The 22,492-nt window shown below is 47.2% G+C and overlaps 1 protein-coding gene across 1 annotated transcript in view; it reads right to left on the minus strand.

Annotated features, from left to right (window-relative positions):
* The window catches only part of LOC149340008 (nephrin-like), a 45,413-nt gene that overhangs the window by 17,121 nt on the left and 5,800 nt on the right, over positions 1–22,492 (minus strand). The window contains exons 2-13 of the mRNA XM_089548749.1: positions 20,868–21,017; positions 18,945–19,066; positions 16,624–16,681; positions 13,901–14,053; positions 13,031–13,198; positions 9,262–9,552; positions 7,883–8,097; positions 5,548–5,635; positions 3,493–3,629; positions 2,819–2,972; positions 2,340–2,398; positions 1,150–1,390 (exon numbers count right to left, since the gene is read on the minus strand). Coding sequence (XP_089404875.1) covers positions 1,150–1,390; positions 2,340–2,398; positions 2,819–2,972; positions 3,493–3,629; positions 5,548–5,635; positions 7,883–8,097; positions 9,262–9,552; positions 13,031–13,198; positions 13,901–14,053; positions 16,624–16,681; positions 18,945–19,066; positions 20,868–21,017 — 1,836 coding nt within the window. The remainder of the gene's footprint in view (positions 1–1,149; positions 1,391–2,339; positions 2,399–2,818; positions 2,973–3,492; positions 3,630–5,547; positions 5,636–7,882; positions 8,098–9,261; positions 9,553–13,030; positions 13,199–13,900; positions 14,054–16,623; positions 16,682–18,944; positions 19,067–20,867; positions 21,018–22,492) is intronic.

Genomic DNA, 22,492 nt, shown 5'->3' on the forward strand with positions numbered 1-22,492 from the left:
AGGCCGTCTCCAAGGCCTCGTGTCTAGTGTGTCGCTTAACTTACAAGTTTCTCCCATACACTTCACTTCAAAGCTGCAACATTTCCGTCAAAAACACCTTGTTTCAGTATGTATGCTATAGAATTTTCCTAGAAGCGAGGATCAAACACTGGGAATAGCTTTTGTTTACACGAGTCCCGACGCGGTTTCAAATGTCATCCTGTACGCCGCAGTAAATGCGAGTTCCTTAAACCTGCAACGCAAGTAAACAATCCACTGCCAACTATTGTAGGAAAGAAGACTACTACAACACGAAGCACGCCGAGTTCGTTAGCTCCTGTTCTCGTCTGAAGCTGTTACTGCCGATACAGTTTCTTGCAAATGGTGTCATGCTCGTAGACCAATTCACGTGTTGCCTTCTTGCAGCTGAAGGTGGCATACATACTGGAGGCATGCCTACACATTGTGCCTGAATCTCTACACACGCAGGAAAAGCAGCCTATTTTCTATCAGTGCCGAGCAAAGGACACCGCAGTAATAAAAGCCCGTTGTCATGCCACTATAACCGGCGTCAATGCCCCTCTTCTTCAATTCCTAGGAATTAAGACACTAAAATCGCAGCCGAAGCTCTCTCTGGATATCAGCATTGAAACGAGGAGGTAAAACGGTGTACACTAATGAAATCTTTTTTTCTTTTTGCAGATAACCGCCACTGAGAGCGCTAGAGAATGATGTTTTTCAGAGGAGACTTCTGGAAGCCGATGTTTGCTCAAATGGTGCAAAAACTATTCTGGGACTAAGCCAGAAAACTAAGGAAAAAGTTCCCGGCTCGTGCTAGTCAGTACAACAGGCCCTTCACAAGGTACGCGAGCTTCAGCCAGGTGTAGGACACAAGAAAGTGCTCTTGAGCCTAGAGGGTTAATTTGTCGTAATGAAGCTCGGATCGAGGGCGGCGCTAGGGTTTTCCGCACTGGTGTTGCACGCAGGCCGGAATAACGCGACTGCAGCGTCGCCACGCATGGACGCGAGGGAGCACGGTGCTGTGTTCGTCGGCAAGCGGTCTCCTCGTGTCCCAGCCTGGGCACCCACTGCAGCCGCGATCTGTCCGGCGGCAGCAGAGAGAAGCAGGCTGGCCGGCACCCTTTTATTGTTGCGGCGAAGGGCCCTTACGTCGCACGCGCAGCGCCAGGCTCCCGCTGGCGGCCGGCTGCACCTGGTTGGAGGCGAGGCAGGTGAACGTGGCGCCGTCGTCTGCCGCCGTCACGTTGAGGCGCAGCCGGCTGCGCGTCGCCTTGCCGCCGTGCTGCGCCGCCACGCGGCTCTGGTGCTGGCCGGAGAGGGAGCGACCGTCGCGCTCCCAGCGGATGCTGCTCTCCGGGTTCGAGCTGCCGGACTCGCACGTCAGGACCACCTGCGCGAACAACGCGCTGCCCGGTCAGGTGACCTGTTCGCGCACTCGCTGTATTACTAAGTCGCCTTTCCGAAGTACAAAGCCCGAGATGTTTTTTGTTGATCATTTTTTTAAAAGAAGGGCAGCATGAAATGTAATTCACAGAGACCGAGTGACGCGATCTGACAACATTCAGACGACAAAGCAGACGGCAGAATGCGGGGTGCACTTTTCGAAACCGCCCACCCTCCGGACCACTTGGACAACACTCTCGTTGCATACCACGTGCCACTGGGGAGTTGTCAGTGGACACATGCGGCGATTCGCCATTTAAAGCGTAATAGACCGAGTTTTGGAAGAAAATAATGACTCTGTGCATTCAATCTGTGGCAGGCACAACCTAAACAGATTTGTTGCAAAATAATGGTAGTTGAAGAAGATCTTTACTTTGAGAACACTGAGATAAGTTCGCGGATACAATGCTTGAAATTTGTTTGCCGTGATGTATTATAGTTAAGATTTAAACTTTAAAGCCGAAAAAATGAGAAAAATGCTTAGTTCTAACATCAAGGAAATGTTGGCTATGCAGAATATAAGACTATTTGTTAATTTTTAACACTATAACAACACACTTCGAACAGAGCACAAGCACTACGCGTACTCTGAATGCAAAACAAATGCTTCTGATAAAATGCATAATGTCGATTTTCAGCATTAAAATATTATTTGAGTGTCACGTGTAAAGTTACTCCAACTTGAATAACAGCTTTACAACATTACTTTAATGTTGAACGCTACCACGGTAGACTAAGTATACAACTTTCTTTTTTTCTTCTTTGCTCTTTTTAGCAGCTCTTTTGCTTATGATCACCTGGCGACTTAGGACGGAGTTGCCTATAGCTCATTTCCGTGACATCTGCAGATACACAATGAACATATCTGCAAAATAAAACAAACGGGTGTTTCTTACCGTGTCGCCTTCTTTTGGAGTTTGAGGAACCACCGTGATCGAGACAACTTTAGGAGGAACTGAAAAAAAAAAAAAGAAATGCAATGCGCTATTATTACTCACACTCTAGCACCGCATATGGGCTAGCTCTTGGGGCTAGCAGAATGCAGAAAAGAAAAAAAAAATCGCAGAATATCTAACTGTCTCTACGACGACGAAGCGACAGCACTCAATCGCAATATCCACTAAATGTTACCCGGGATTGCTAACAGAAAGTATCTCCGGTGTTCAGCAACGGTCCTGGTGGTCCCATTGGACATCACATCTTGGAAGCAGCTGGTTCGCCCTTGTGTTCAGATATTGCAAACCACCACACCTTACTTTTTTCCGCGATCTAGTTGACGTTCCGTTTCTGTTTTGCTTTTCTCTGGCGACCGCCTCTGCCATGGCTACTTTCCAGGTCCCACGTGCATTTTTAAACATGTCGAAGAGTTCCTTACACAATACTGTTGTCTTCACGGACGTTGTGAGGGGCTCCGTGGTGGCCGAATTGGAGGCCTTGCAATGAAACGTTGCCTGGTTGTCGTCGGGCTGGGCCATGATTTCCAACACGCTTGACACTCCACTTCCTGTGACCGTAGACAGCGATGAGTACTGAAAGAAGAAAAGAACGGCGGGACAGTAAACCACAGCTTGGGCCCGGGAGACGATAAAAGATCTACGCAGGCTCTTTGAATCGTGCTGAGCAATGCGCCCCTACTAGCTTTGCATTTGCTTTCTTTTTTTTTTCGAACTTTCAAACTGAAAGGCAATGAGTTGGTTTCTGGGCGCTTGCTAACACGCTGCATTGCGAAATCATCAGGGCGGGCTCAAGAAAGAGTAATATTCATCGCAGAAAGGCAAAAAAAAAAAAAACCTGGTCAAAACAGTGTCTGCTTCAAACAGGGTCGAAGGTGAACATGGAGGATAGCAAGGAAGACGCTTCCAGCGCCCACTCATAAATCAAAGTGGACCGTCATCTGGTTCGCCATATATAGTGGCTTATGCTCAAGCCTAACCGCGAAAGCAGGCTTCAGAGCAGCAAGCTCGAGAGGTCGGAACTTCGCTCTAATCTGATGGCCGAGTGGCGAACACTTTTCCAGACGCGTTCGCGGGGGAGTGGCGGCGTTGTTACCTCCTTGGTGCCCTTGTACCACTTGACCGATGGCAGCGGGTTTCCCCCGATTGAGACGCACTTGATGCGCTGTATCGAGTTGGCCACAATAGGGGTGCCTTCGTCGTAGCCGATTATCACAGGCGCGCGGGGCGGATCTGCAACACAACGGGCACATGTCTGAGGCTGGACTGCGCTTCACTTCTTCAGAAGTGGAAAAGTAATCACGAAGAAACAAGGCCAAGAGTGTACACTTTCAAGCCGCAGGACAAACAAACGAAGAGCAGGCAACAAAACAGTAATTAGTGCATAATGTAGGCGTCTATGGAATGATGGAACAAAACGCACGACCTAATGAGTGACATTTAGTTTTTTTTTTTCCTATTAGTCAGACGACTGGTTTCACCATTTGTGCTCGCACCCAGATAATTCGCCTTGTGTGCGGAACTTCCTTATGCAGCCCTTAACAGCCCTGAACAGCCCTTACCTAGACCGCATTTGCGCGGTTGGCAATTTTGACGCAGAGTAAATCAACTGCAGGCCGAAATTTTTCACAGCACCGCTCTTAAGTGCCCGTTCGTGAATTGAGCCGTGTAACGGCTCAGTGTAACGGAGCCAAACCATAAATGAATAAAGATAAACATTGCCGTGACTGGGATTCGAACCCACGGTGCTGCGAACAGATCAGCTTCGCTGGCCACTGCACGAGAGCACTAGGCTATTGCCGTGTTAAATTACAACACACTATCGCGCTGCGCATTGCATATCGACGTCTTCTTCTACTAATATTGTCATCGAACTAATATGTACATTCTCGTGCGCTGTGCATTGCACAACGCCGTCTTCTTCAACTGATGCTACTATCGAACAAATATCGTCACCAGACGTGCCGACGACCCAGCAAAGCAAAACAATGAACCTACAGAGCCTGACACCACGACAGAGCTGCACTTAAATTTTTAATTAGGGAGAATCGTAATCTTCTTTAAATATTTTTGCACATTCATTGTAAATGCCCGCCAGGTGGGGCGGCCTGTTTGCCGACGTCTCTATTAAATGTGGAAGAATATTTGCTGCTTCTATTGCGAGTTCTGTTTAGTGCTAGGTCGCAAGTTCATTTAGGGGCTTTGAACACACTGCAGCAGACATGGCATTTGGTGACTGAGTGACACGTATTCACTGACACTCGTTGTTTAGGACGAGCGCAAGGAACATAATGCTTTAAAAACCTTTCGTAAGGACAATAGCAGGCACAGCAAAATACCCACTTGGCGTTTGTTAGCATAACAGAAGTGCCTCTAATCATCCTGCTCGTTGGTATGCATTGCACCGAAGTAACTGATCCCAAATTTAGCGATACGCACGGGTAATTCTTTCGCAGCAAAGCCAGAGCCCTAAAAAAACCCCGGCGCAAAGAATCTCGGTGTTGGATACGTTGAGCTAGCTCTGACGAGTCCAAAGAAAGTCATAACTGGTACATGCGTCAGTGTGCAGGTTCTTCTCATTCGAAAGGATCAGCTTCTACGCACGGAGCAACATCACGAAGAAGTACTGGCCAGCTAACCCGTAGAAAAAACTTGCAGATGTCACCATTACGTGGCGTCTGAGAGCTGCCCTGCGTGGTTGACTCAGAAGTCGGGCGCTAGCTCTGGTTAAAGGAGATGAAACTTTGTCCTTCCTCGTTCGTTGGAAACACATTTTTATTTATTTCATTTATTGAAGCCTTAAGGGCCCGTGGGCATTACATAAGGCGGCGTGGGCAGGCGTGGGCAGGCGTGGGCATTAACTGAAGTCAAGTCCCTCGAATTAAAAACAGAAAAGATCGAGAGAAAGTACAGCCTGAACTAAAATGAAATGCAACTTTTTTACCATGAGCGTTTTATTCCCGCCCACGTGTGCACGTACGCAGCATCAGGATGCAACCATCAGCGAAGATGAGGTGAAGGTAATAGTGAAAATCATCAGCTTGAGGAAGTATCGAAATTCAGGTCGGAGCGAGCAATCTATGGGCCTTAGCGGCTCTCGAGGTAGGTGCGGATAGGTGTGGAGTTTACTTGAGGTGGAACGGTGTCTTACATATGACTTTGACTGTCACCGTTTGGACGACTGTTGCTTGCAGCTTCTGGTTCTCTGCAATGCAGGTGAAAGACTTGACGTCGGGGTCCTGCGAAGGAGAGGCAGTGCAATAAGGGTACGTGCGCGGTAAGAACAGCGTACAATACAAAAACGAATAATTTCTTACTTCTCCTTTTCAGCATTACTTGTTTACCTCCCTGTGTTTGTGTACTGGTTAGAGCTAATACTATGGCTTCAAAGGATTGGGAGTCGTGCAGAGAATAAACCTGCATGCATTTCTTAAAAGAAATCAATCCACCGCGAAAACATGGCTACTGTGAAAGAAATAGGAGAGAGCGAGAGCAAGAGGCACTATTCGTATTTGTTTTACAATGCCCAGCGAGAGAGAAAAAGCGGATTCATTGCGATCTCTGGTTTCGAAGAGCGCCGCCATGTTCTTCGCCGTGAACTGGTGAGCACAGAGACAGCTAAGGATTGCTGAAGGGAAAATTTGGGCTGGTTAGTGCATGGCAAAAAAAGTAGGCACGTTACAGCGCAGGGACGGGACGAAGTAAGAACAGACAAATGTGCAAAGCTGCCGACGTGCTGTGGAATGACCGCGAACGTTAAGGAATCCCAGGTTGTCTAGACTAATCCACAGCCCTCCACTACACTGTCATAGCCGAGGTGCTCCGGAGGAGTTTTGAACATTTGGCCTTTAATATCCCATTGTATTACTTGAGCCTTCTTCTCTTACTTGCGATTAAAAAAAAAATTGAAAATAATTACCAACACAATTAAAAAATAATCAAAAAGCAAAAAACTATGTTTTCAAAACATGACGTCACGGTAGCATACAATAAAGTTAAAGATACTGTTATGAAACCACTCGTTGCGCGTTGAGTGGCTAAAGAAACGACTGTAAGTGACAACTGCAACACGTTTCTTCGAAATGAGTAAAGCCAAGTTGCAAAAATTTTCTTTTAGCAAACAAGGGCGAATGTCAACAGACGGTAGCTAGGAGAGGTACGTCACACACGCAACGTTGCCCGTAGCAATACTTTGATTTGAGCTAGTTGGTTGTAGCATGACATGTTTAAGCAAAAAACGTACTGACGCTAAAAGACGAAGACAATACACACAACGTAGAAATCCCGTAGAATCTTCACGTAGAAATCTTCACGATTAGGGCCACCAAACGGGAAATTTTGAAAAAGCATTTGCGCTGATGCAGAACGTCATCCGCCACGAAATTCAGCCCACAGGGCCCGAAGACTAAGAAGGATCTGCCTTACCATACCATACCATACCATACCATACCATACCATACCATACCATACCATACCATACCATACCATACCATACCATACCATACCATACCATACCATACCATACCATACCATACCATACCATACCATACCATACCATACCATACCATACCATACTGGGCTATTTTTTAACAATTACAGATTTTTGTTCTGAAAAAAAAAAACGAGGGATACGCCGGTGCGGTCTGTTAGTTGGATTATAGAACAAGGCAGACATAATGTACGTGATAGAGGTAAACTAAAAGACGATTAATCAACAAAAGTTAAGTAATCAACTTTAAAATTTCTGGATTTAGGGCCCAGCTTAAGGCTGTCAACGTCGAAGGCAAGCTGAAATTTTTAATTTCGAAGTATCGAGCGTGAAGAAAAAAAAAACACGCTTTTGTAAGCTCTTTGACTTGCCTTTCCTGCATTGCACATTTACAAAACGGCGTCATTGTGCGGGGTGTTGTCAGTGCAATCATGTCTCCCTCTTCTGCATCATAAAGCGCACAAACTGCGCTTCTATTTGGTGCATTAAAAATGCACACGGCGCCATTTTCTAAATTTAAAATGCGGGATAGCCAACTCAAGGAGCTTATAAAATCGCATTTCTGACGCTCGATATTTTCATAATTAATTTGAATGGCGCAAGAGAACGAACACAGGAGGACAGAAAGATACAAAGAGCGCCTATTTCTATCTTCCTGTATTCCCGTGTTCGTTCCCTTGCGCCATTAAAATTTATTATGAACCAACTAGCCCAATAGCAAGTGCTTCTGCTCGATATCTCGAACAACGTCGATTCAGATAATTAAATGACTGTGCTCGCCTCCAAAAAACAAGTTATTTGAATGAGGATTGATTAGATTTGAAGGCTTTTGCGTCGCATGTCCACTCAGGTGCAAACAAGAAACAGAGGTTGGAACTCATAGGCTTCAGTACTGATTCACAAGTAATCATTATCGAATGAAAGACATCGAGAGAAACTTCGCCCCAGAGGGGAGTAAGCAGGCCCCAAGCATGGCCCGACAGAGCTGCAGGCATACCTGCCTTGTCAACGTGATGGTCAGGTTTGAAGACGTGATCCAGCCATTTTTGTTCTGCACCGTGGACTGATCGGAGGCCGGCTGCACGGTCCGGCCGTCGAGCCTCCAGGACACCTCGGCTGCCGGGTTGCTGGGCGCCGTGGTGCATGAGACGGTCACCAGGTCCCCGGCCTTGGCCTCCTTGGGCGCCGTCATGAAGACGCGCGAGGGCGGGACTGCGTTTTCACGCAGGGCGCATTTAACATCTTCCTTCTGCTCAGGAAAACCTGCCACCATAACCTAAACGGAAACTACAAACTTTATGAGAAATCGGCGCGTACCACCGCAAAGATCTCATCGAATGCTTCCTGGTGGCTTGCATTTCATGCGTCCAGCTGCGAAGTTTTGTCAGTTGTGGCCAGTCGCAACTGCCGTTAAAGACCAATTGCAAATCTGTTCTCCTTTTGTGCATTTCAGTCTCTTTATGGCCTATTACAGCGAGAACTGTTTATGTGAGCCTCTACATGCTGGTGCCTCACTGAAGTCAGTAACATGCTTCAGGCTTCTCACTGTTCGAAGTGAGAGAGGAGAAAGTACCAATGTGAGTCAAATGAACCAAGCGTTCGTGACGAAAGAACCATGCAACCGAGGGTGACATGGGCAGCATAGCGAACGGTTTAGCAGCTCTCACTGAACACTGCGTCAAACAGCTAAGCTTAACCTGCCGATTTTTTAAAAGCAAAGTTCTACCATCTTATCAAAGGAACGCCAATTTCCTTTTCAATTTACCCTTGTGAACTCTGAAGACCTCGAGCAACCGAGGACACTGCGAATACGGACCGACTGTTTTTATTCACAGCCCTTGGAGGAAGAAATCTACAACTGGGCACGCAGGATACATCGCTACTATAAATGTCAAAGGGTTAGCTTTTCTTGCCCTGTTCGCGAAAAAATTGACCGGACGTGTTCCTTTGCGGCATTTCCAATTCTCAAGGGACGTAGTGCGAAATGCCGATGCCAATTGGGAGTGTTTAGTAACTCTCGGTACGGTTCATTAAAGTCTCTCTCCTCCTCCTCTCGGTACGGTTGTAACACATTTGTGTCACTTTTATGCCGTTATACTTCCATAAGTGCCTCGTAAGCTCTAGTGGATGTCTTGTGACGTCACAAGAGGTGCCAGTGTGTTAGGACTAACCGGTGATTATTCTGGGCAATCTGTGTGGCGCGTATTCATAACGTCACGTGTGACATCACTTCATTCAGGGTCATCATCGTGACGTGTTGCAGTTGGCGTGTTACGCCAACAACGCCTACATCTCATTAAGGAGAAACGTGGCATTAACAGCTGTCGCTGTATAGCTAGCAGCATGGCACAAAAAAAGCACAGGCCGAGGACTCACAGAGCACGCTGAGCGTTACCGACGCCTGCGAGGGCTGCAGGGTGACCAGGTTGCTGGCCTCGCATCGGTACGCGGCGTTGTTGTCGGCCGCCGTCACCGTGAACGTGTAGGCGCTGGTGGCCTCGCGCGTGGCCGACTTGTAGCGCGCCCTGAGCGGCCGGCCGTCGCGGCTCCAGGTGAGCGCAGCGGGCGGATTGCCGCCGCGAGAGATGCACGCCAGCGTCAGGGTGTCGCCCACTTGCACGATGTCGCCCTCATGGTAGCCCTCGATCTCGGGCGCGCCCGGAGGGTCTGCGCAAAGTGGATGTCGCATGAACGCCTGAACACAACTGTTAACGAACGCTTACTGCGACAACCGAGCTGCGGCAAGCCGAGCAGGGACGTTCCGATTTGCCCTCGAGTAGATCTGCGGAACTAGCAGTACTCATTTCCTCTTACTAAAAACAGCCCTTCTAAAAGTAAGGTCGGAGTGGAAGCATTCAATGCAAAATGAGGGAAAACGTACAGTCTCAAGGAAGCAATTTCTTCATCACCTCTATGTTCAAGAGGATAAGGTAAAAATGGTCTTGAAAAGTAAATGGCGCGAATAAAGTCAAGAACCTAGTAACTAAGTTAAAAAAAAAACACCTTTGGAACCTTGCATTCGTTTCAGTTAACTTTTTAGCCCCAGGTTTCTCTGTAGTTGCCTTTATCCGTGCCGTTTAAAGAATAGCTTGCCAACCAGCCCGTGAAGAAGTTTACTTAACAGCGTCATAATACTCATTTTGCAAAGCGCGCAAGGAAAAATAAACACCACGTATCAGACGTAATGACGTAAGCACCGTGCGCATCAAGAGTTTGCGTTACACGGCGTGTTTGTATATAGCACTTCGACTCTCAGTGTGCGATAAAAAAGTGGTAAGGTTTTAACGTAGTCAAACCAAGTAGACTTGCAAAAGCGTCTGCTTAGCCTGGTTGACTCATTGTTTTGCTTTGCTGGGTCGTGGGCACGTCTGGAGACAGTATTAGACGTAGGTTAAGCTCCGATCGAGGTTAAAGCTCATCCGATCTGTTCGCGCCGCAGATGGAAATTGATAAAAACGATGATGTGCAGTGCACAGCGCGAGAGGGCGCTGCTGTTAAAACACGAGGCGTGATCGGCTACGGTGATAACGTAGTGCTCTCGTGCAGTGGCCCAGCGAAGCTCATCTGTTTGCGTCGCTTCAGGTTCGACGCCCAGTCGCGGCAATATATATATATATATATATATATATAGGTTGCGAAAGCGTGAAGTACTAGACTGCTTATAAGAATATATAGCGAAGTATACGCTTCGTTAAAGGAAATATATTTATTCAACTCGACGTTTCGATCGGAAGACCGATCTTCTCGACGTTTCGATGGGAAGACCGAGATCGGTCTTCCGATCGAAACGTCGAGTTGAATAAATATGTTTCCTTTATATATATATATATATATATATATATATATATATATATATATATATATATTATTTCTGCACGGGCCAAGGTCACCATCAAGGTCAAGCTTCACACAAAATTGGTGAGCTGGTTAGACTCTCGTGAAGTAGTGCTTCCGCACTAAAAAATTGCGCCTCTCCCGTAACCGAGAGTAGAGTAAGCATGAAATGTTTACGGGCCTAACACAGGCTCCATTGCTCGGCTTAAGCAGCTGTGACGGTGGCGGCATTGAAATCCAGGACGATGCAGAAGCGTGCGCGGACACGACGAGACGCAGGCCTGACAAGAATGTATATGCAGCTCGTTCGAATACTCCGCGAGCGTGTATACATCTGCCTGCCAGAGGGGGAAAGGGCTTGAAGGCCAAGCGGCCGGTCTTTTACATGCGTGAGTGTGGGACCGCAGCGCCATCCTTGGGGAGGGAGCGAAAGTTTTCCGCCGAAAGCCCTTCTCGCCCTCTTTCTCTAAGCGGCCTTCTCTCAAAGCTCCTAACAGATCACGTATGGCAACGAAGTGTATTGTGGCATGTATGTGCTTTTTCCACGCGTTATTAGAAATCGGAAATTATAATTCCGTGCATTATCAAACGCACAGCTCGACTTATATCTTGATAAACATTGAGAAGACACTGGCAGCAGTTATTTTTTGTGACTCGTTTGGAGAGCAACCGGCGCTTGTATGCCGGTCCCGTAGGAGGGCTTAGAGAGTCTCGTTGAATCTCGTTAAGTCTCGTACGGTGCCCGGATGTTCTCGTTTCAGAGCCCGGATGAGTGGAATTCATTGCCCGGATGATGGCTCTCGGTCTCGGCGTGACGTCACCACAATGCCGACAACGGGAGCTAAAAGCATTTCATGCTTAAAAACTGGACGGGGTACTTAAGCTCCACCTTAAGGGTATGATGCGGTAGCGTTGATGAGTTAATGCCCATAAGTGCGGAAATGGGCATTTTCTACATCGGTAGGTCACTGGGAGTCCTCGTACCTATCCTGTCGCTATGATGCAGCAGTTAAGTGATGCACCACTCCTCCGGCAGGTGCCTGTTTCAAACACAGCCTCTGGTGGGGCTTGTAAGAACGAGGTTGATCTTCCCGAGCAATCTCTCTCCAGCAATCTTTAATTTAACTGGCAGCTGCCAGGCTGGGCAGGTTGCCCACAATTCGATGGGCGGGTTGTGATGACGTCACATCACGTGACGTAGGTGGCCCACTTAGGTTGCTTCTCAAGAGTTTCCGCTCCCGTCGTTGCCGGATTTTCTGCCGAACAGGAGTGTCAACGCTATCGCGTTAAAAACATCGCTTGCGTCCAATAAAGGACCAATGTGATGGTTCCTTGATGGCAGCCACTACGAAAACAGAGCGCCCGAATCTCGAAAAGCTAGTACAGATACCATGCCTTTACGCGTCCGTTTCAAAGCAAAGAAACTTCTTCTAAGGTGTCACGGCATCTCTGTCATAAATAATCTTTTGCCTGAAGGAAAAGCATTGAAGCCGAGCCTGCCACAGATGATGGAAACTATTAAGAGCGAATGGGATTCTTTTTTCCGTTCACCGCCGAAATCGAATATGTTTTGAAAGCAGCAGAAGTTTTATGGTATGCCAACCATCTGCAGTACGGCTGCATGATTTTGCTCCTGTGGTGAAATACTGGCAAGTATAAGAAGACAACGGCTATGCTTTGTACAGGTCAAGGAGTACTCACGTTTTAATAAAGATTTTTCCATTACAGGACAAAAACTCTCACTTGAGTACGTGTAGAGTTAGAGATGTGTATCTATCACACAAAGATTGATTTATTCGAGTTGAACGTCCCAAAGCAACTCAGGCTATGAGGAACGCCGTAGTGAAGGGCTACGGAAATATCGACCACCTGGGGTTCTTTAACGTGCACTGACATCGCAAAGTACACGGGCCTCTAGAATTTAGCCTTCATCGAAATTCGGCCGCCGTGGCCGGGATCGAACCCGCGTCTTTCGGGTCAGCAGCCGAGCGCCGTAACCACTGAGCCACCGCGGCGGGACAGCACACAAAGAAAACTTACGTAGGGGCCAAAATCAATTGCCGTTGGAATATCGCACCGTTCTCTAGAGTTTAAATCTCATTATTGTTGTTTGATAAATTGTGCATTTATATTGAAATGCTCCGGGCTACGTACTGACGTTCTGCCTTTGCCAATAGGACGTTGCTCTGATAAATTTCAGGAATTCCACATTAAATGAAAACTTTTCGCGGGAAGGAATGCGAAAAATTAAGAAGCCAGTTTTGAGATGGAGACTAGAAATGAAAAAATAATTGCTTTCTACGCGACTTACACAGTACGCTAACGGTGACCGACGCTTGCAGCGGGCTCTCGAGGGCCGGGTGCGTAGCCTCGCAGGTGTAGACGGCGCGATTGTCGTCCAGCTTCGGGTACAGCGTGACAGAGCTGTACACCGAGAACAGCTTCTCCCCGGAGGCATTCTTCTTGGTCAGAGCTTTCTCTGCAGGAGACAAATCCCGGCACATTTCAACATTAATTGCGATTTGAGTAGAGCCGACTCTGCCAAGCGTGACAGCAAGGCGAGGCAATGGCACCATGAAGTCTGGAAGCACGGAATTACCCAGTGATCTCTCAGGATGATAAAATTAGAAGGCACTTAGTTTCTAGCATAAAAACAAAACAAGAAAAACCTGAGATAAATAGGCAGCTGGATAGACTCGCGACAACACCGGTGTTTCTTCGGCACTTGTCAAACACTGCACGCAAGTAAACTAGCCAAACGCAGCATAACCAAACTGTTGTGTTCAATAGTCGCATAAAGTGACCAAAAGTTAAATATTGCTCGGGAAACCAGCCTCGTGGCGTTCAAGCCTTAAAGTTTTGCAACATGCGCCCCTACAAAGATTTCCTTAGACAGTCTATAGAGTGTCCATATACTTCTGTCTACAAAGTCTATAGACTCTCTATAGACAAATCCTAGAGAATAGTCAATAGGCAATACAAATGCCATAGAGTGTCGTAGACAATCTATAGATTTATGGCCATACACTTTTAGTAGACTTGTCTATAGAATGTCAATAGACTATGAATAGACAAAAAGAAATATTTATAGGAAGGCAATAGAGTCTATAAGAAGTCTATAGACTGTCTATAGACCATTCTTATAAGGGTGCGCTGCTCTTCCCTGGCAGGAATGGCTCACCTTGAGCAAGCGGGAGGTCGTTCCGCAGCCACCTGATGTCTGCCGCTGGCTTGGTGTTCCGCACCCAGCAGGCGATGACCAGGCTCTCGGCTTCCCGAACTTCCACCACGCTGCCGTTTCCGCGGTGTCGGAGCTCGATTTCTTTCGTTGGCACTGCGCATTGACAGCAAAATATATCGAACGCGTGAGCTGCCTAAGCGGACCTCAAATATCGATGAAGTGCACTCGAAATAGATGTAATGTGCACGTGGCCACGCATAGCTTTCAGGCTGTGTACAAGTTCTTGCTGTTTCCGATGATCACTATAGTGTTAGGATAAAGAGATAGTAATCACCGGCCACATATTAGTGCCTAAGCACCATTCATGGCAAAATTAGTTTTGAAAACTAATTGAATTGCATTACGAATTGCTCTTCTGAAAACCACACGAATGTAAATAAATTACATAACTGATCGCTGTTCACCAAAAGAACAGACATTACATTACAGTTACTTTCCAAAAGTAATGCAATTACTTTTAGATTACTCTGTCCTTTTTATGCGAAAAAGAACAAAATAAACAAAACGAAAGAAAACGTATCTCACTAAACGATACGCACACATTCTTTGGTCTTTCAGCCAAATTTCGTCTCATCCACCTATTTTTCTATTCCTCTTATTTCCTTCCTAAAGCACGGGTCATTGCAATCATAAGACAATACAAACAAAACGAAAAGAATCATGGCAAAGCGCTCGTCATTTTCACTGTGCTTCAGACAGAAACGAGCAGCGAACCCTCCGCCTTGCTGCCCGAAACTGTCGCCATCGGTCGAAGCCAGTTTCGTTATTTATTGCTTTTGCGGTCCCACGAATAGACTGCGGCAACCAACGATCGGGAATTTTCCGGGCATGCGCATTACCGCCTATCCGAGCTCGTTTTGAACTCTGACGTGCCGCATCTGCGCCTAAAGCGCCACAAGCCCATCCTTAAATCTTGTTGCCTGTGGGATGCTCTCCGCCCTCTATATCCAGCCTATCTCTCATATACACACAGAAGCGCCCCGACGACATAAGACACCGGCGGTCTCGGACGCGTGGTCTTCTCCTAACTGGCGCAGGCTTGCCACGCACCATTCCTGATTCTGAGGTGCCGTACCGGAAATACGAGAGACCAAAGCCTAACCGACACTAAGAGTTGTGACTTGCTTTACGAAAAATAATCTCGAAAGTAATTACTTCTCCTGGGAGATTACTGCCGTGAAGTGATTCATTACATTACAAATTAAAGCGAAAAATAATTAAATTACTATGCAGTAAATTAATTACTAGCCTGCCTGCTAAGCACGCCCAAGCTACACGATATGCAAGCGGCCAAGGATGAACGAAGGCCTAACACTGTCTTATTAAAACTATAGTAGGATAGAAGTTAAAAAAAAAAAAACAGCCAACGGCAACGATAAATCTTAGAACGCTGCGCGCTGTATTACTCCGCTAACTAATCAAAGCTGTAAAAGAAACCAATGCTTCAGTCTTTCACTCCATTACACGAAGGCATCGATTTCGGCCAAGATAAATTTTAGACCGTTGCGCACTTTGTTACTCCGCTAAATAATCTCAGCCGTAAACAAAACAAATGTTTCAAACTTTCACTCCATTGCACAAAGGCATTGATTTCGCCAACGATAAATCTTAGACAGCTGCGCACTGTACTACTCCGCTAACTAATCGCAGCTGCAAACGAAATCAATGTTTCAGTCTTTCACTCCATTGCACAATGACATTGACGTCGATTTTATCTTGTGATTAGTACTTTTTTGAGGCGACAAGAGAACCTTTAACGATGGACTATTTACTTGTCGTGGAAGCGAAGTGTGTGTAAGTCATGTATGTGGGCGGAACTTCACTGCTGGAAAGATATATGATCCGACCGTAGAGCTGCCATCGAGTTGATAACACTTCCCGGTGTAGCCAATACAAGAGAACTCGCTTTCGCGTTGCTAGTTTTATGAGCATCTATGAGATTAAGAGGAAGCTTAGAGTGGAAAGGGCAAGAGAAGCTCAGAAGTGAGCGTGTACACCTCAACGTATCAGAGAACAGAACGAAGTGTTGCGATGGCGGGTTCTTCAGTGCAGCTGCCGTGCATCAGGTGCTACTCTATCATTCATTGATTCCACCACTGAACCACATCAAGAGTATGGGCTCGGCTGTGCACTAACTTCTCCCTGCACATTCCTTCTAGTAATTAATAAATAAAATTTTCATTCTGTGTGTGTGTTTCCAGTGATTTTTCACTCTAGCGTCGGGCGCAAATCACTAAACTGAGAGAACATCTTTACGTAACATAAGGAGTGAATTTAACGCCCTGTGCCACATTCGTCGCTGAGACAAGGTACTGCAAATAGGCCTGCACAAGTCGATTATCAAATCCTTCCGACTTGCTTTTATGGCTCTCGAGATCTTCTGCACGCCAAAACACCGTTGATGGCGACCGTACACGTGTGAATAGACATCTTTGAGTTTAAATTGTCCCTCGTAGTTATTGACAGAAGGGTATCAGGATCAGACGACGCAGTGGACAAAGACAAAAGATAGACAGACAAAGGGCGCCCTGCGCTTGCCATTTCCTTCGACTGCATCCCGTGTGGTTCTGACACTCCTCGCAGTAGAGCAATGCAGAGCCGACTGGGCAGTTTGCGTTTCGGTTTGAAAAAGAGAATACGTCGGCATATGTAGGCCGACTCACCAAGCACTGTCAGGCGGGCTGCAGTCCATATGGCGTGATTCTTTGGGGCTGGTCCCACCTGAGGGAAGAGAGAGCCCACAGTATATATTTAAAAAGAATAAAAGAAAAAATAAAGCAGTTTTTTCCCTGCCGCTCCTAGCAGTTCAGTAAAAGAAAGTCGGGCTGGTTGGTGCAGATTCTAGATCGTGATAAGGAAGTAAAATGCTGACAGTGGACACAACGAGGAATACATTCTTTGTCAAAAGTTCAGAGTCCAGTGGGGTTTGATTGTGGGCCACGCCGTGTGACCCGTTATCCATCCCCAGCATTCCAAGTCGCGGAGATATGAGGAAGTGTGGTCCTCACCCTCCGAAGGTTAGGACTTCCTTCCACTGATGTCACCTGAGCCCCTCTACGCGGCTTAGAAGCTAAACTTTCTAAATCTTCGACAAAGGTTGTGCACAGCCCGCCCAACATGCTATTGCTACACTGATTTACAAGCGTACATGACAAAGCAAGCATGAAGAATAATCTAACAAGATTAAAAGCGGTATATTATGCTTTAGAAGCAACTGCACGGACATAACTGCCTCTAGCCTAATTTGAAAGCAGTTGTGCTCAGCCCACTGTCTACATGTATTCAGAAACCACCGTGCATGACAGCCGCTAATTACAAACAATCAAGTGAGACGTGCTGGAGAAACGCAAAGAACGGTGGTGTTCTAGTTTTAAGAAAATGGCTCTTGGCTACAGAGACCAAGTTTTCCTCATATCGAAAACCCTTTTTAGGTTCTCGTGCTTCAAAAAATAGTTCTTACATGACAACAAAACACGCAAACATGGCAAAACTGTAGTATGGGTGAGTGCCTGATAGAAGATCGGGGAATTTCCGTTGTGCTGTTCGGTGCTCTTAAGCAGTCTCTTGAGCGACAAAGAAAAAAGAGCCTTAAAAATGAAGTTAAAGCGCAATACCAAGTCTTGCGAGATTGAGAGATTAGCCTCCCATGACAAAAAAAAATCGCCATTTTTGCCGAGAACACAGCTTGCCTTAAGGCGAAAAATTACGTAATAGCGAGACGTGTGCCGACGCTCCAGGCCAATTGCCTGAAATGTGCCTGGCCACGTGCATTTTTTGTGACCACGACTGGTTCAACGCCATTACGTGCAACAGCTTACCGACGGGCATGCATCGTCGATAGGGAGAAATCAGCAGGGCGATCTAGTGCTGTCGACATATGAGAATGCGAAGTTTCCCTCGCTTCTCATGCCACCCACTCGAGTGGCATGAAACCGCCGTGCTCAGCAACTCCACAGGCTCAAGCCTAGGCCACACACTGTCGCGACCCCACTCATATATCCACAAGGTCATTCCTTTTCTTTCCAAACGGTGGGGTTGCCATATCTGCAGAGGACGGCGCTAACGTTGATTTCCGCACTGCACGGAGGCAGATGTACGGTACCGTTGCGCCATCTGTATTATGTAATTCAATTATAGTGGGCCTCTGACCGGAGGGCGAAGGGGTGTCATCTCTCTGATTCACCGAGAACCCAGTGTACGTATTTTGCGTTACAGAAATGGCGTCACAATGCCCGCTTTATGCAGGAGTGTAAACGGTCAGGAAATCTAGGACCTAATTTGCGACTTTTCCAGCAACCAGGCGTTTTTCTCTAACTCTTTTTTTTTCTTTTTGCTGAGAAAAAATTCCTCGTGTAGTTTATGACCGAGAGTTCAACAGCGTCGCTCACTTCCTCCTTGCCATATTGTTCCAATTTAGTATGCGCTTAATGTAGCAAAAAAAAGAGAGTAAGTTCGAAGGAAAGCAATAAGAAAACCTAAGCACCAAAGGTTAATGCGGAAAGCGACAGAAAAGATTATTCGTACACAAGTATTTACATTTGTTACAAACGTGACACCGAAGGAAAGCGTGTGGTTGCATTTCTGGTTTGGTTGCTTTAGTTTATGGTGTTTAACGTCCCAAAGCGACTCAGGCTATGAGGGACGCCGTAGTGAAGGGCTCCGGAAATTTCGACCACCTGGGGTTGTTTAACGTGCACCGACATCGCACAGTACACGGTCCTCTATAATTTCTGTCCCTCAGAAAGAGCACTACCCAGAGCTGACAAAAAGCTTTGTACGCAAAGGAGTCAGAAGCACCATGCTAAGTGGTATATGCTATCATAAAATACAGTCACATCATGTTATAAACGTCAAGGGAAGCTGGTGGCCACACTGTGTCTGCCTGCGTCGAGCGGCCTGTGTTGTGGCATTGGGAGGAGTGGAAGAGTATCTTTCGACACAGTTCCGAATCGCTGTGAGAGAGGTAAAAGCATCGCGCTGTCACCTGGCACTGGTATTCCGCCTCGTCTTCCATCTGAACGTTGGTGATGCGCAGGTTATAGACGCCGCGTTGATTGTCTACGATCATGGTGTACCGCGGAAAACCGGGTATGGACGGGTCGAAACCTGCAACAAGAGAGTCGAACAAAGCTACCGTCAGAACTGAGCAGGGCACCAAAAACCAGCACCTTAGCGAGGCTACTAATACAAGAAATAAACACGGCATAAATGTTGCAGACATCCAGTCTGAAAGTGCGGTTGGCAAGAACACAGGCTTCACCATCACAGATTAACACTGATGCATTGTAGAGAAAGAGAAAACGAATCCCAGCAACAACACATACTGTCTGCTATTCCATGACACCTCACAGTTTTAAATCTCTTTACGTTGCCTCAAGGTATCTTGACGCCACTCACCTTTCTTCTTACGAGAAGTAATCCATAACAGACAGCAAAAGAACGTACGTTCTTTTGCTGTGTGTTATGGATTACTTGTAAATACTTCTTCCAGGTATTAGAGTGATGAGCTGTTTGTACTGGAGAGCGTTCGCTAAGAGCTGACCAAGTCTGACTTTTAAATAAAGCATACGCATGGTTTGCAAGCAGAGCTGCAAGAGAGAGATAGAGGGGGTTTACTGACAGGAAAGCCAGAGAGGTTGACCTGAAAAATGAACATCTGGCCAGCTCCTCGGCACTAGGGAACGGGAAGAGGAGAAGAAAGAGGGTCACGATGGGAGATGATGATGATGGGAGGAGGCAGATGAAAAAAAGACAAGGCACACTTGCCAACATTACAAATGCGTGTCAAGGCCCGTATCGCTTAAAAAGCGTGAAAGCACCCGCGCTGCCCGTTGAGCCTTCGAACCATCTGGACAAACGCCGAGGATCAAGTCCTCCGAGAGGAGCCTGGTGTCTAAAGACTGCAAAATAGATGCCAGCATGAGTCTTTCTCGTGCATATGCTGGGAACGCCACTAAAACATGCTCTACAATCTCTAGCACACCACATGTGGAACAGTCCGGGGGGTACGCTTGTCCAATTAAATGCAAGTACTTGAGCATGAAGGTGACGTTTAAACGCAACTCATGTATTAGGCATGCAATAGGGCGTGATATTCTGCGAGGAACAGAAAAGGCCATCGCCAGCAGTGGCCTTCAGCAAAAAAAAAAAAGAAGGCCTTCAGCGGTGGTCTGCGCACAGCTGTGCCGTTCTCTAGACCGTACACCACTCGTCTCCTTTCGGGATCTATGAGGAGTGCGATTGCTAGATACTGGGCCCTGCCAGAGCTGCAAGGTTTGCCGAGCGCAGATTTGGAATTAGAAGCTCGGAAAACTGGCCATCAAGCTGGAAAATATTCGATATGCCTCAATAAAGTAATAGAAGCACATGACTGCTTATACTTCCAGTTATTTTCTTTTTATTCTGAGAGCTGAACCACTGAGCACCAAGAAAGGGTCGCTCGAATACTGCACGGGCTTACCTGCCAAACATTGCGGAAAAGAATAAATTCAGTGCAGTGACCAAGTCAAAGAAGATGAAATTGTGAACAAGGAGGGGGGTCTGTCTCCCCCCCCCCAATCCCAATTAAGAAATTTTAAATAGGAAAATCGTAATCAACTTCATTAAGTCCAAAATATACATCGTTCAAAATGCGACCACTCCCACACCCCGCCCCCTCCAAGAGCGACCCATCCACCATAAATCCCTCCTGGGCTCCGAAGCCTCAATTCCATCTTCTTTGACTTGGTCAGTACGCCAGATGGAATTTCGTCCAACTCTTGATTCTGCCAGACAAGAGGATGATTGTACCACAGTCGAATGTCGGCGGCCACTTAGCGTTCACCTGAAAGTTACTGCGACATGCACTTTATTGACTCGTCAGCGGAAGCACGTGGCCTACAGCAGATGGCAGTAGTGCGTGTCTCACCGAGCAGGAATCCGTCCTTGCTCCACTGTACAGGTCCGGCCAGGTTGCCGACGTGGCACTGCAGCTCGGCCGTCTGTCCCTCGACCGCCTGGGCGTCGCGGGGCCGCACGCGGAAGTACTGCTGGCCGCCCGCCCACGCCACCGAGATCGCTGCAGTGAACCAACACGCTGGGCTCAGCACGCGCCCGCACCCGAGAGCCGCCAAAGACGGACCGTGAACGAAGAACTCGCCTAGCGCGCCCCCACGGATAAGGAGCTGCGATAAGGAGTTCACACGACCTCGGAGCAATGGTAGACGCGAGATCATCGGCGTGGTATGATGGCACTTCATAATAACTGTTGGTATAGCGTCTATGCAGCGACTTGGACTGAATCTTAAAACTGATTGGAGCACAACTGTGACGACTAATCGTGATGATGATGATAAATTTTAATGGCCCAAGGGGCACTTTGGCCAAAGAGCGGCATTGCACACGGTATTTTTGTCTTAGCAAGAGTGGCCAGAAACCTATCGTAGATGCATTTCATCCCAGTGACATTGAGCACCAGGCTAGGGAAAAGCTTGTACCCATTGCATCACCGGTGAGTATCTGGCGGTCCTGGGGATCGAAACCCGCACCACTCGCATACGAGGCGGATGCTCAGATCATTAGGCCACTGCTGCGGACGACTAATCGTGCAACCTGTATCGACCTCGTATTTGAATTTGAAGTGCTGGGGCATGCTGTACAGGGATCCTCAGTATGCGTTTATGCGATCATAAAGCATTACGATGTGCTAAGCAGTAAAACTTACGTTTTCACTTTGCAATGGCTTGTGCGTTTACTGAACAATCAGGGGAAAAAATCACAGACGATAAATGCGATTCATGTCACAAAGTATGCGTCCCTGGATGGACCAGCCGCTGGTACTGATGGGTTCAGACCGCGCGAGCGGGTTGGATCATCCAGTCCACCAATTAGTGTGTAACATGCCGTACCCCATCTCCAGTCTCCCTACCCCCGGACCCTGAATGACGACTAAGGTGCCCACCTCCCCATCGGTCGCCGATCGCGCTCTCTTCCGGTTTCCACTTTGCCTCCTGCCAATCGAGGTTTCGCATGCCAATGCCAAAGCAAATGCCGGACATTTTTTGCTAAAGATATAGAGCGCCTAGAGTTCGGTACTGTCACTAGCGTAAGGAGGAAGCACTCGGACTCGCTGCTCCCTTAGCTGTGCCTTGACAATCGACGGAGCCGCCGCTTATTGAACGCTTCCTAACGGATGAACACAGTGCTCGCCGAGTCGAACATGCGGTCGATGATTTTCGCTAAATTGTTCTTGTTAGGCAGGAGCTTAGCTGACCTACTTTTCACTACACGCGCAGGCTTGCCCAAATGGGGGATAGGGAGTCGGCGTCGAAACATTATTGATATTCAAGACATCCTTAGTATATAGGACGTCTTTGAGAAGACCTGCCAGGGCCGCTTCTGCGTTCACAAGTAGGGAAATATTAATACAGAACCTACTGGTACAATAACACCCGGTGACCTCTTCAATAAAAAAATAGAGCGATGTGGATCTGGTGATCTTCAGCTAAAGTCACCACTGACAAACTTATGCCCCTATAGTAAAGAGGTAGTTGC

Source organism: Amblyomma mixtum, chromosome 6 (genome assembly GCF_055824585.1).
Source record: "Amblyomma mixtum isolate Tamu chromosome 6, ASM5582458v1, whole genome shotgun sequence".
NCBI lineage: Eukaryota > Metazoa > Arthropoda > Arachnida > Ixodida > Ixodidae > Amblyomma > Amblyomma mixtum.